The sequence below is a fragment of the Fragaria vesca genome, linkage group LG7 (assembly GCF_000184155.1).
Source record: "Fragaria vesca subsp. vesca linkage group LG7, FraVesHawaii_1.0, whole genome shotgun sequence".
Taxonomy (NCBI): Eukaryota; Viridiplantae; Streptophyta; class Magnoliopsida; order Rosales; family Rosaceae; genus Fragaria; species Fragaria vesca.
This window is the reverse complement of record NC_020497.1, coordinates 22,552,380-22,566,062: the sequence shown is the minus strand read 5'-3', so window position 1 is coordinate 22,566,062 and position 13,683 is coordinate 22,552,380. Positions and strand designations below refer to the sequence as shown.

The following is a 13,683-nucleotide window of genomic DNA, read 5'->3' as shown; positions in this document are numbered from 1 at the left end:
CTCGGAAGAAGAAGCTGTCGACTAATTAGACCAGAAATTTTTTGTTTCTTGGAAATGGTGGGTCCCCCAGCCCGCTAGGCCCACCGACCTGATGACAACCTAGACACAACCCCCACCCGCCAGCCCCACTTAAACCCAATCCACCTTCTCTTTTTTTACTTTCTCTTTTTTTACTTTGTATTTAAATGGTGGGTCCCGCAGCCCGCTAGGCCCATCAACCTCATGACCGCCTAGACACACCCATCTCCTCCTAACCCACTTTGGCCCAGTCCACCGTCTTTTTTTTTAATTTTTTTTATTACTTTTTATTTTCTTTTTCCCTCCCAAGGTCTCTTCGACCTTCATTTTTCACTTCCTCTACCCTAAAACCTCCGTTGGGATCCCAAAACCCTAATCCAAGCTTCAACATCAAAATTCAAAACTGCCCTAATCCCAGGTAAGTCCTCCTCCTCCTTCTCAATACCCACTTTGGGAAAATTGCATCCCCTCGATGAACTGCCCCTACTGCAATTTGGCTCCCCCAATTTAATGGGCTCAAAGCTTTCACAGCTCGATTTGGTTTCAATTCAATCAGTTTCATTTCTTGGTTTTTCAAGTAGTATCAAGTCTCAGAGATAATGGGTACCAACCATGAACTGTATATCTCTGTTTGGTACGAGGGTTTATCACAGGTTTTCGTGTTGTGTGGTAGTTTCAAGGAAACTAAGCGATGGAAGATTTGGTGAGATTAGAAGGGATAATGGGTGTAATGGGAAGGAGAGTGTTGAGGAACCCGTGTCGGAAAGTTCTGATTTTGATCCAATTTTGAAGGAGTATGGCTTGTTAGAGAATGAGGGTCCTCCCCGGGAGCGATTCTCGGTTAGGAGAAGCTTTTTCGAGGATGTGAGGAGGTGTACTTCAAGGGTTCTTGAGGTTTTGGAGAAGGATGAGCCGGGGTTTGATGCGAAAGCAGCTCTGGATGAGCTGGATGTTAAGGTTTCGGGGCCTGTGGTGAGGGGGGTGTTGTTTGAGATTTTGAAAGTGGTGAATTATGGGAATAAGATGCGATGCGCGAAGCTGGGGTTTAAGTTTTTCGTGTGGTCTGGTCAGAAGGAGAATTATAGGCACACTGCGGAGGCGTACCATTTGATGATGAAGATATTTGCAGACTGTGAGGAGTTTAAGGCAATGTGGAGGCTGGTTGATGAGATGATTGAGAAAGGGCATCCAACTACGGCGCGAACGTTTAATATTTTGATATGTACTTGTGGTCAGGCAGGGTTGGCTAGGAATGTGGTGGAGAGGTTTATAAAGTCGAAGACGTTTAATTTTAGGCCATTTAAACACTCTTACAATGCTATTTTGCTTTCCCTTCTTGTAGTGAAGCAGTACAAGTTGATCGAGTGGCTCTATCAACAGATGTTGGCAGAGGGTTACTCACAGGATATTCTGACCTACAATATTATGATGTGTGCAAAGTATAGATTGGGGAAGTTGGATCAATTTCACAGATTACTTGATGAAATGGGCAGGAGTGGATTCTCTCCGGATTTTCATACTTACAACCTCCTTCTAAATGTACTTGGTAAGGGAGATAAACCGCTTGCAGCTCTTAATCTTTTAAATCACATGAGGGAAGAAGGTTTTGAGCCAAGGGTTATTCACTTCACAACATTGATAGATGGACTGAGCAGGGCTGGAAACATGGAGGCCTGCAAGTACTTTTTTGATGAGATGATAAAATATGACTGCTTGCCTGATGTTGTGTGTTATACTGTAATGATCACCGGATATATGGTGGCTGGGGAACTTGAGAACGCTCTAGAGTTGTTTGATGAGATGGTCATTGATGGTCAGCTTCCGAATGTATTCACATACAATTCTATTATTCGTGGGCTTTGTATGGCAGGAAAATTTGAGGAAGCATGCTCCATGCTTAAAGAAATGGAATCCAGAGGTGTCAATCCAAATTTCACTGTGTACAGCACACTAGTAAGTTACTTGCGAAATGCTGGAAAGCTTTCTAAAGCACATGAAGTAATACAACATATGGTAGAGAAGGGGCAGTATGCCCACCTGCTTTCCAATCTCAAGAGGCATAGAAGATGTTGAAGAGACATATTCTTTGATTTTTGAAGCATTTACTTGCAATATCCTTAGAAGAAATTAATTTGATCCAGCTTAGTTTACATAATGTAGCTCCGGCTGTCTACAGTGACACCATGTACCACCGCTTGTTTCAGTAATCATGGAAGCAGAAAAGTGAAGTACGTGCTACTTATCTTTGGCTTCTATTTTCGTGCAAACTGATTGACATATATACGATGCAGTTTGTCCATGTGTTCCTCATTATATTTTGCACTGAAACTGTGATTGTCTAGTTTGTTTGCCAAAAGTTGTGAGTCTGCTGGGTCCCCAAACACCCCTCCTCCCAACCCCACCCCCCCCCCCCCCCCCCCCCCCCCCTCCCCCTTACTCTCTTTCTGCATCCCACCACCACCACATTACCTTTCTTTCTGCTTGAAATCTCTCTTTGTATCACACTTTGAAGTGGGGATGCAAATAGAGTACGCTGCTGTCTTTCTTGCATTTCTATTTTAATTTGTGAGTCATTGCAAAAGTTGTCCTGCTTAATTGTCTTTCTGAGTTTGTTTTGGAATTTGGAACTTTGCAGTGGTAACCTTTTATCACTTTCGTCATTTGTACATAATCTGTTCTGTTGCTTGTAGCCTTGAATTTCATCTCTAGTTATGAGCAGTTTTTGGATTGGCATTACTCTTCCTGCATCTGAACTTATTTCCACCTTACATGCATGATGAAATAGAGATGGGTGTTTTATGAGAGATTTCAAATAGAGACTGGGGAGAAAAAGAGGGAGACTTAACCATAGTTTTGTAATTTCACTAGTAATTTCTGGCAAGTGACCCAAAATGCAAAGGGGAAGAGTATGATATTATATTTCTGTATAATATGGAAATACTAATGTGGGCTGCAATGTTAGTATGTCTGTTATGTAGGATGAATTAATCCACAATTTGGGATCACAGTGCAAGCTGCAGAGAGTTTAGTTGGAGGGACTAGGTTAGAACCCACTATATTGAGTACTTATTTCCATTTGCAGATGGTCGAGTTTCCCCCACCCCCACCCCGCACGCGCACACACACGCACCTTCTCCTTTTCAATCAGGCCTCTGAAGATGTTGCTTGGGTCATATAGAGTTTGGTAAACATAACTTCACCATGTTGTGTTATTGCTTATGAATGAGCAAAATGTCATAAATAGTCTGAAATGCTAGTAATGTTGTGCCTTTGATCGAATTTCCCAAAGGTTCAGGTGCGCCAACGATAGAGTTCTATTATATTGCTATTGCCCTCTATCTACTTTGCTTTGCTCTATATGCTAATTGCCATCCATTCTTTATGCTGTAGTTGAAGGTGTTTTCATTGTCACTTTGCATGACAAACCCGAGAGGTAATTGTTTTCTGTTGCTTTCTCACTCATGAACCATATTCTATTCTCAGCAATTATCATCACCATCATGGAGAAACATCAGTTTCTGTTCTCCACTGTAGTCGTGTGTAGTTTATATTTTAAGTGCAAAGCAAGAATCTCTAGCATTGGCCATGGCTGGCCTGTTTTTGTAGCTATTACATGTTAATATCACAGCCTAACAGGACAATTCAATTGAAGCCTAAAGATGTATTGATCAATTCTGTTTGTAGGTACCCTCTATAATTTAGTTCAACAGAAATGCTGCAGGCCGTAGAGGGCTAGTAGAAACAAGAAGCATGTCCTTTGTCTACCTATTTGAACATCGTTTAGGTTCCTTGACTAGAATTTACTTATTCTTTGTGGGTATCTTTAGATTTGTAATACACGACTATATATTTCTATAAACCGAGGATCTAATGGATCCCAAGTGAGTCGAAAAAGCCAAATTAGGTTGCGTTTTTTATTTGATATCAACCAGTCATAATCTTCGAGAACACAGACGGCGATCAGCATCAAACTAAAAGCACAAATAGCCCAGCTCAAAGAGGCATGGCAAATGACTCATCAGAGTCGTAATGTGGCAGCCGAATCTAATAATTCAACGCTTAATTTCAACCAACCTATCTCAGCCTTCATAAATCAGAAATAAAATACAATCATTCATCTCAAATTCTCAAATCTAATTTCCTTTTTTCATGTGAATGCATGCAATGCTTGTCTGGTTTATTTCAGAAGGCGACACAAACGTGATGCCAACATATTCCTTGCCACTTTTCTTATTATTACAAACAAAGCCAAAATTGACGATCTTATCAGCAAAACTCATCTCATACCATCTTTGAATCTGGACAGCTTCTTCTTATTTACATTTTACATCGCCAAGAAAACAAAATTATCAGACCATTACGGCAAAAAGAGCAATGCTAGGTGAACCATGTTCTTCTTGCCGAAAACAAGATTTTACAGTGCATTAAAGCATGTAAATTTTACAAGTTCACTCGAAAAAAGACTAGTTTCATATGAAGGAGTCTGTCACTACACGAAGGTGGTCTACTATTACATGAAGATGATGATTCTAAAACTACTGCTCACTTTTTGTCTTCCTTCTTCTCTTCTTTTTTCTCGCCCTCTTTCTTTTCGTCTTTTTTCTCATCCTTCTTTTCTTCTTTCTTTTCTTCCTTGGCTGGACCAACAGATACTATGTCGACTTTACCTACCTTCTTCAGCTTCTTCACCACTGCAACTGTGTCCATCATTCCCACCACTGTGAGCTTCTGGTCCTTCAGATCTGCCGCGATCGAATCAATCCCTATTCACCAAAAAATCTCAGAAGATTAAGGAAGAGAATCACTCATATATTACTATGAAACTGATTGATGATGATTCAAGGCTTATACCAAAGATATCTGCTGCGGCTTCAATGGCTTTCTGCTTTGTTTTCTCATCTGTCATGGTCAAGACCTTTAAGACAACCTTCTGCTATCAAAAGAATCACAAAAGAGAAAAAGGGTCAAGTTAGACATGATGATATATACTGTAAAAGACATGGAAGTAAATTGGTTGAATGAAAGACGGCATAGGCCTTTTGGCCTGAAGAGATGCACCTGAGCCATGCTGAGAGAAGAAATGCGAGAGCAGATTTGAAAACTGAAGAAGACAAAGAGAGGTAGAGCTAGAGAGAGACTGAAACCAAGAGAAAATTGTGGTTTGGTGCCTTGGTGGAGTTTATAAAGAGGGTGGAGAAAGGAAATTAAATGTGAGGCTCAACTGGGCTTGGGTGGGTTTTTTGGGTTTGGCATGCTAAAACTTAATGTGTTAGGACAAATGTTTGGTATGGTCATCACATTTTTTGAACTCGTTGTGCTCATGGTAACCAAAACTATGTATGTATACCCCTGAAAAACAGATATTGTCTAAATGAAAAGATCTTCGACAACACTTGGAATGATGATAATTTATATGACTACACGATGATTGTTTGGTTTTCTCGTTACTTGTAACTTACAAGATAAATTCACATTCTCTATATGGTTAACTTTTTGAAAGAAAATATTGTTATGTGTAAGTACATCTTTCACCTTATGATCCATATGACTCGAAGCCAAATAGTTTGACGTATCATTTGCTACCTATGGTCCAAACTATACGGTGCCAAAAAGATGAAGTGTTGTATCAAATTGAATCTGAACCAGAATGGATGAAACAAGTCGGTGACATGGAAGGCAAGTTGGCAGGGCCACTCTATGTTTTGGTCTTTCATCTTTTCAAGATTCTCTCCATTCAAAAAGATATAACACACAACTTTCCTCTCTTGCTTTAGAAAAAAGTTCATATAATGAGAAAGCAATGCCATATCTGATCGACTCCACGTTAGATGGTCACAACTCACAACAAGTTCACAACCCTACTGGTTCATAAATATGACTTTGAATTTTAGATACGTCGAGCTGAAAAGGTTTCTGGAAAGAAAGAAAGGGAAAGAAAAGAGGGATGCCATATTTAAACGAAATGAAGATTTTGAAAGCAACAGCAGTGGCATGATGATGATGATGATGGCAGCAGCAGTTTTTTCTTTGTTTGAATCATTCTACTTTGTATCCTCCCCTTTAAGAATGAATCAGTTCTATGGTGCTGTGCCTCAAATTTTGTAGTTGAGCTTCAATATTTTGTTAGTTGAACTAACTGAAGTCAATGACTCATCCACCATAATTTATTGTTAAATGTCTAGAACTACTATAGATTATATATACCAGTCTCACTTAAGAAGCCTCAAAGTAGATATCATATAGTGTAGTCCATGTTCACCTACTTAGCAATTATCAATTAGAGGGTAGATAATAGTAAGCTCCAAAAAATCGTTAGGCTCTACTAAGACGTAAGGCAGGCTTGAAACGTTTAGACGGCTAGGCGCCTTCTTGACGGAATTTTGTGATAAGTTGGTGTAAATTGTCGTAGGTCAGGCTGATCGGTTTGATCCGACATGAAAAAGATAGGACCAAATTGGGTTGTGCAATTGGCCCAAAACTGAACCAGCCCAAACAAGGATTCGTATGCCCGAATGAGCCTGCTTTAACAGATCAATTAATCATTTCAAAATGCTTAGACCAAAGTGTCATCACTGCTCGATCATGAACAACAATGTAGAAGATGGACTTCTCAAACAAATGAAAGCTCGATACACAACATGAAAACCAAGAAAAGAAGCCGAAAAACTTGGATGACAATCCAAAGAACAGAAAAACCAAATTGGTTGCAAGAAAGTAATAATAAGCTCACATAATAGTGCAAGCATGTGGATTGTCATCACTAAAGAGCGAAGCAATGGCCTCATCGGACGCCACGGCGACGGAATAAGCTGCCGGAGTGTGGAAGAAGGTATGTACGCCGGTGGTGGTTTCGTTTTTGTAGGTGTCATAGTAATGGTTCTTAATGTATGTAGGGTACTTGTAAAATGATGCATAATGAGATGAGTAACCAGGAAATGGCCATGGCTCTACTGCTTTTCCAGCTCGCTTAATCGCCTTTAGCACTTTCCTTTCATCCAACGCGTACCCTCTCACGCTTATCTTTTGGATCTCCATCTCTATTTCCACTACTTCAACACCTAAATCGAAGAAAATAATCATTTTCAATGAGCATTTGAGAAATGCAGTTCACTGAAACTTGTAGCAGTAGAAATGAATAGAAATGTGGATGTACCTTTGAGCTTGAAGAGAGCTTTCTTTAACTTGGAAGCACATCCCTCACAGTCAAGATTTGGAACTCTCACTTCCACCATCTGCAAAGATCACCCCACATCATACATCTATTTCCAATAACTTCATTTAGGGCTTAAATATATGTCTCACTAAGACAGAGAGAGAAGAGAAGAAGAAACTTACAGACATGTCTTTGTGCTGATCAACACCCAAGGCTAAGCTAAGCAGAATGCAGATAAATAGTGGTTATGAAATGGAAAATAAGCTAGTGAATTAAGGAAACAAGAGGACCAGTAGTAGTATTATATATAAGAGAGAGCTGAGAAAGAGAAAGGGGTTCTTGGGTTTTGAAATTTGAGAGAGGCTTGAGGCTTCACATCACGCGTGGATTGTGCTCAATACCCAAAGCTAATCCTCTTAATCCTTCTGCTGCACTTTAGCCTATACCCTACTGTGCAATTTTCCATTGCCAATGTCACACGCTCTTGATAAATGAAATGATGAATGCCACTCATCCTCAAGTCTCAACTTACAAAGCAGCAAAACCATATTGACATGTAGGGCAGGAGCTTGAGCTTGTGATTATTATTAACCAGGAGGTCCAACAAGCATAGTACTAGTTGTTGATTAGTTTAGCAACACACTAAACCTGGCCTGAGGGCTAACCAATTTGTTATGATGAATGTTTTTTTCAAAAAGAGGAAGGCTTTTATGTATGAGTTATGCACATCAAGGTCTCATATTGCCTGTGGATTCTCTGAAGTTGATCAGTGGCTTTTGTTGTTCTGTCTCCAAGGTTTGAACAGAGCTGCATCAGCTTTAGCACACTCTGAAAAGAGTTTCAGGACAGTACTATATATACTGAGAGAATCTGCTTTGTTTCTTTTTTTCTCTTTGAACACAACCTTACTGAATTAAGTTGTATGAAATGAAAAACCAAATGTGAGTTGCATGAATAATTTAACAGCTCGCCCCTCTTATCTTATCGAGAGAGTTTCAATACTCTAGAGCATTATAAAACTTCTATAACAAGAAGTAGAGTTAGTTTTTTTTTTTTTTGGTAAGCATAGAGAGACTTATAACATCATCCCCCACAAAAAATTATTAAAAAAAATATAAAAATGTATAATAAGATGGAGGACTAGACCAATGCCAACCATATAGAGGATTACGAGAGGGTAATAATATATATTCTCTTCTATGTTCTGTTTATTCAAAACCAATGAAACTATGAAAAGAAATTACTTTGCTTACTTTCAAATTTTGATCTTTGGCATAGCAAACATTGTCATGATTTGTAACGCCTTCTTTGGGAGCATAATGATCCCTTACCAATTCTCACAGATAATGAAAAGAGACTGATTAATCAGACAATGTGATGTACACCTTTGACCATTTGGCAAATTTAGGATTTCTGGATTTGTAAGATTCTAGAACAGAACCAAGTTCATGTTCTTGTTCAAACAAACTACTAGATGGGCAACTCCCATATTTGTTTCTTAACAGCAAAAGGAAGTCCTCAAGCATTTCTTACTCCAAGATTGAGAAAAAAAAAAAAAAAAGTCTAAAGAGAAAATACCACCTATTTTTAGCTAACTGTCCACCTATCTCTCTCCCATTTCACTTCACTTCCATCTTTCTCTCGGCTTCCTACTAGTTCCTCTTGGATCTAACATTTGTCCAAGATTTACAATCTTCATTTCTTTGATTTCTACTTGTGGTCATTTTCTAATTAAGAAAGCTTTCTTCTTGATCTAGTTTCACATCTCAAAGATTCCACCTGTATCATAAACACCAAAGGATGAACCTACATGATCTCCAAATACAACGTAGCATCGACCAGCCAAAAATGAAGCAGACACATTTCAGGAAACAAGGATTTCCAGATACCCAGTTCCTGAAATCCAAGGAATTTGGTTTGTGAGTGCTGCAATTTTCAGAGAAATACTAGCTAGAAAGGGCAAAGGGTGAGTGGAAATGAATGCTGCAGAGGCATGAGAGACAGCACAAGGTGTCATTTTTCAGTGTCCGTATATGGAGTGTCCTACGAGATCTTCTTCGGCCGCGTTGGTCTCCCTCCTCCTTTTCTTCGTCGGCGCGTTTGTCTTTACGCGCCTCCTCCTCAACTCCTCTGTAAGATTCTACCACTCTCCGACAATAGTACTGCTGCTTTCCGGTAATAGTTTTTTTTAATTGTGTTTGATTTCCGGTGATGAAATCTAGTCTAGTAAACACCACATTGATCAATTCATACGTATCTCGCTATATGATTCATACTATCGTTTGATTGGAACATGTTGAGCATGTCTCCTTCAAAAGATAGCTACCCTAAGTCGTGATCTCATATTTTACGTATAGTAAACTCGTAATCAATTGAAAAATAAAATAAAATTGCGTAACAGTGATAGTGAGTGATGTAAATACATACTTGTGGGAAACAACTAGGAAACATATTAGAATGAAAGATGTATGCTCCAACTTACACGAATACAATATTAATTTAGACAGATTAAAATGTCTTGAACCATAACAAAAACGTGAATATGTTAAGTTGCTCTAACAAATACAATATTAATTTAAACAGATTAAAATGTTAACTTACACGAATACAATATTAATTTAGACAGATTAAAATGTCTTGAACCATAACAAAAATGTGAATATGTTAAGTTGCTCTAAAAGTTTGTGCGACAAGAGAAAACTTTTACTAAAAGCTATCTAGTTCTTTTGCTCAATGACATTTACTACTGTGGCATAATAGAAATGTACTTGGTGAAATTTGTCTCTATGCTATTATGTATTTCCTAGTTCCTATGGGAGTAGTACTGAAATTTACCTTGTGCTTTGTGTAACAGACACATACTCTAGTAGGTAAATCGGCCCAGGATGCAATAGTAACTATTGACGCATCCCAGTTACACCCTCAACAAACCCCTGTTCTTCCCAAGACACCCCCAAACACACTCAAAATCCCACTTGATTGCCCTGCCTACAACCTCACCGGAACCTGCCCCTCAAACTACCCCACCACCTCCTCCCCAGACCAAGATCACAACCGTCCATCTCAGCCCACGTGTCCTGATTTCTTCCGTTGGATACACGAGGACCTAAAGCCGTGGGCCTACACGGGGATCACAAGGGACACGTTTGAGGCGGCGAACCGTACGGCGGCGTTTAAGCTGGTGATCGTAAACGGCAAGGCGTACTATCAGAAATACGTCAAGGCGTTTCAGAGCAGAGACACTTTTACGCTGTGGGGGATCTTGCAATTACTGCGTAGGTACCCAGGGAAAGTGCCTGATTTGGAGCTCATGTTTGACTGCGTCGACTGGCCGGTGATCTTGTCAAGCTCATTTACCGGGCCTAATTCTACTGCACCACCACCATTATTTCGTTACTGTGGGGATAACAACACACTGGATATAGTCTTCCCTGATTGGTCCTTTTGGGGATGGTAAGAATTCTCTACTTCTTTTAAAATGTTACATTTCTATTGCTCCGATGTTTTTCACATGATAGTCTAGTAACATAACATTTAGGGTAAAATATTGTATAGTTCTTGTGGTTTGAAGTCCGACATCTGTTTTGTCTTTATGATTTTATTTTAATCTGAATAGTCATTAAAATCACGATTTTTCATCTAAATAGTTCTTATGGTTTTATTTTAATCTGAATAGTCCTCAAAGTCATGATTTTTCATCCAAATAGTCTTTATGACCTTTACCTGAGAAAATTGTTGAAATGACTATTTGGATGAAAAATCATGACTTTAAAGACTATTCAGATTAAAATAAAACCATAAGGACTATTTAGATGAAAAATTATGGTTTTAAGGACTATTCAGATTAAAATAAAACCACAAGGACTAAACAGACGTCGACTTCAAACCACAATGACTAAACAAATTTCAATTCTAACATTTACGACGGTTGTGTGACGATGTAAGAAGTTGTATGAACGTTTTGCGAATAGTGATAATGACTTGGCTTGATGTTTGTCTAGGCCTGAAACTAATATAGCTCCATGGGAGAACTTGTTGGAGCAGCTAGTGGAAGGTAACAGGAGAAGCAGATGGGTGGACAGAGAGCCTTATGCTTATTGGAAGGGGAATCCGAAGGTCGCTGAAACAAGGCAAGACCTCCTAAAGTGTAATGTTTCCGAGGAACATGAGTGGAATGCTCGCGTTTATGCTCAGGCAAGTGTCAATCTCTTCCTCTTTTAACTGTTCCATTTGTGCCTCTGGTTTGCATTTTATCCATCTTTAAGTTTAACCACATTATGGATTATGGAAGCTGACAATGTACTTGAAAATCGACTGCAGAATTGGACTCTAGAAGAAAAGGCTGGTTTCAAGAAATCGGATTTGGCCAGCCAATGCGTTCATAGGTACAAAAATCCCACAATACGTTCCATTGTTCATTTGCTTTGTTCCATACATGTACGTAGTAACTATGTTTGTTCTATGCTCAAATACTAATTGTAGGTATAAGATATATATAGAAGGGTCTGCTTGGTCTGTGAGTAACAAGTACATTCTTGCTTGTGATTCGGTTACCTTACTAGTAAGGCCCCGATACAACGACTTCTTCATGAGAGGTTTGATGCCGGTGCACCACTACTGGCCCGTCAGGGATGATGACAAGTGCAGGTCTATCAAGTATGCTGTAGATTGGGGAAACAGCCACCAGAAAAAGGCAAGTCTTCGAGGCATTTCTGAATAGTGAACTCTAAGTCTCTAACTCAACATTCCTGAATATTCAGTTTCTCATATTACATTGGTTATCATGAATTCTTCAGGCACAAGCTATAGGAAAGGCTGCAAGTAACTATATCAAAGAGGATCTGAAGATGGACTATGTGTATGACTACATGTTTCATCTTTTGAGTGAATACGCAAAGCTCTTGCGATTCAAGCCCACCGTACCTCCAGAAGCTATCGAACTCTGCTCAGAGACAATGGCGTGCCAAGCAGAAGGACTAGAGAAGAAGTTTATGATGGAATCCATGGTGAAGGGTCCTGCAGTCACTAGCCCATGTACCATGCCTCCTCCATATGACCCTGCATCTCTTTTTTCAGTACTTAGGAGACGATCAAATATAATTAAACGGGTAGAAACACTGGAGAAGAATTACTGGGAACATCAAAATAAGCAATAATAGAGAGGGTTTATATACTTCTAGACATCTTTGTATACGTATACAGTTGTAATCAGATGTTAAAGGTAGATCTTTGATCTTTTGGCAAACTGAGGATCTGTAATCTACTTCAATTAATGCCTTAAGGGACTTGATTACTTCCAAGGTTTTGCAATATAATCATTGCGAAGAGGTCTACCAATTTTTTCATTTATGGAATACAGGACGCGATGAAAATTGGCTGGCAGAAATTAATAGAAAATAATTCCAAAAGTGCCAGCCACATAACTAAGTTTCTTAAACAGAAACAAGTGCAAGTTCTTGTTCAAGACAAAATACTAAATGAGCACGTACATGAAGGCCATAGAAGGTGATATTTTTTGTTGTTTCCAACTTTCTGGGATGGTTACTGTTCTTGTCCTAATTTCAGATGATTCCTAACTTAATAGCGGCTTAGTGTCTAAGCCGTACGCCAACAATCAAAGAAATAAGAAAAACACCAACAGAAGTAAACACAGCTACTGTTCAAGAAATTCAAAGTTAAAACGTGGACCGGCATCGGCATCTATATATGCAGACTTCTAGTGCTCAAATTTGGCAGACATGTAAAGAAAACTAGAACGGTGTCCAAACTACTTTGTCAAGACCAAGTTGATACCTCAAGTCTTAAACATACTTGAATGTTAATATGTTTATCGTATTTAAGTCTATAGAAAAAGACGTCTAGTTTATGTATTACACATACGTGGGGTTCTCTTTTTCATTCTCAAACCTATAATCGAGCAACTGACCCGACGAGGATCGGCAAATAACTGTAAATATATGTCATCCTCTCATATATCTGACGAGAGAGATAAAAGAATGTTAGCCACCCAACAGGTTGGAGAGTGGTAGTGTGGTACCATATAACCGAAAGTTAGGCAGATTGATCCAACTTAACTAATAGGTGTCCTTCTCAGTTAAGACAAGATTAAGAATATAATCCTTCTCAGTTATTTTGCCGCAAGGGAAGAAAATATCCATATAGTTCGGTTTCACATACATTTTGATTGTTTTGAGTGTCATTATCGAGTACTAATAAACAGCTAAAGTAGACCATCTTTTAGTCCTCGAGCATTTGTTAACTCCAAAATGAAAACCTAACAAAGGAATTAATAAACAAAACAGAGCAAATTCTGGAGAGAGATATAAACTAGGGGAGCAATGAGAGCTCCATTGTCACGAGATTCAACATTTCAAAAAGCCTACTTGGAAAAAATCCCTACTCCACTTATCTTAGTAATAATTTGTATGATGTCTATTACACCATTATCTTAGTTCTAGTTCTTACACTATTGTCCACTTAGATCTTCTTTCATCTCTCTCTCTCTCTTCCTT

The 13,683-nt window shown here is 38.9% G+C and overlaps 4 protein-coding genes across 4 annotated transcripts; 2 read left to right on the top strand and 2 right to left on the bottom strand.

The window, feature by feature from the left end:
• The first annotated feature begins 442 nt into the window (after positions 1-442).
• Positions 443-2,328, top strand: LOC101294220 (pentatricopeptide repeat-containing protein At1g55630-like). The gene has a single exon (XM_004308041.1). It carries the CDS (start codon positions 631-633, stop codon positions 2,089-2,091), a length of 1,461 nt encoding a protein of 486 aa, XP_004308089.1. The 5' UTR covers positions 443-630; the 3' UTR covers positions 2,092-2,328.
• Positions 2,329-4,283: 1,955 nt separating this feature from the next.
• Positions 4,284-5,315, bottom strand: LOC101293933. Its single transcript, XM_004308040.1, has 3 exons — positions 5,077-5,315; positions 4,870-4,948; positions 4,284-4,781 (listed from the first exon to the last, which is right to left on the bottom strand). The coding sequence occupies exons 1-3, from the start codon at positions 5,083-5,085 to the stop codon at positions 4,561-4,563; spliced, it is 309 nt and encodes a 102-aa protein (XP_004308088.1). The 5' UTR covers positions 5,086-5,315; the 3' UTR covers positions 4,284-4,560.
• A 1,429-nt stretch (positions 5,316-6,744) lies between these two features.
• On the bottom strand, positions 6,745-7,679 carry LOC101293637 (heavy metal-associated isoprenylated plant protein 26-like). Its single transcript, XM_004308039.1, has 3 exons — positions 7,354-7,679; positions 7,172-7,250; positions 6,745-7,076 (listed from the first exon to the last, which is right to left on the bottom strand). The coding sequence occupies exons 1-3, from the start codon at positions 7,357-7,359 to the stop codon at positions 6,745-6,747; spliced, it is 417 nt and encodes a 138-aa protein (XP_004308087.1). The 5' UTR covers positions 7,360-7,679.
• A 1,525-nt stretch (positions 7,680-9,204) lies between these two features.
• LOC101315107 (O-glucosyltransferase rumi homolog) lies at positions 9,205-12,327 on the top strand. Its single transcript, XM_004309158.1, has 6 exons — positions 9,205-9,303; positions 10,026-10,624; positions 11,173-11,365; positions 11,492-11,556; positions 11,654-11,864; positions 11,968-12,327. Exons 1-6 carry the CDS (start codon positions 9,205-9,207, stop codon positions 12,325-12,327), a joined length of 1,527 nt encoding a protein of 508 aa, XP_004309206.1.
• The last annotated feature ends 1,356 nt before the right edge of the window (positions 12,328-13,683 follow it).

Bases quoted from the DNA above. Each gene is read 5' to 3' on its own strand.
- LOC101293637 (XM_004308039.1), bottom strand. The intron at 7,077-7,171 runs GTACATCCACAT...TCTTCGATTTAG, and splicing joins AGCTCTCTTCAAGCTCAAAG to GTGTTGAAGTAGTGGAAATA.
- LOC101294220 (XM_004308041.1), top strand. From the start codon at position 631: ATGAACTGTATATCTCTGTTTGGTACGAGGGTTTATCACAGGTTTTCG.
- LOC101315107 (XM_004309158.1), top strand. From the start codon at position 9,205: ATGGAGTGTCCTACGAGATCTTCTTCGGCCGCGTTGGTCTCCCTCCTC. The intron at 10,625-11,172 runs GTAAGAATTCTC...ATGTTTGTCTAG, and splicing joins GATTGGTCCTTTTGGGGATG to GCCTGAAACTAATATAGCTC. The intron at 11,557-11,653 runs GTACAAAAATCC...TACTAATTGTAG, and splicing joins GCCAGCCAATGCGTTCATAG to GTATAAGATATATATAGAAG.
- LOC101293933 (XM_004308040.1), bottom strand. The intron at 4,782-4,869 runs GTATAAGCCTTG...TTTGGTGAATAG, and splicing joins AGCCGCAGCAGATATCTTTG to GGATTGATTCGATCGCGGCA.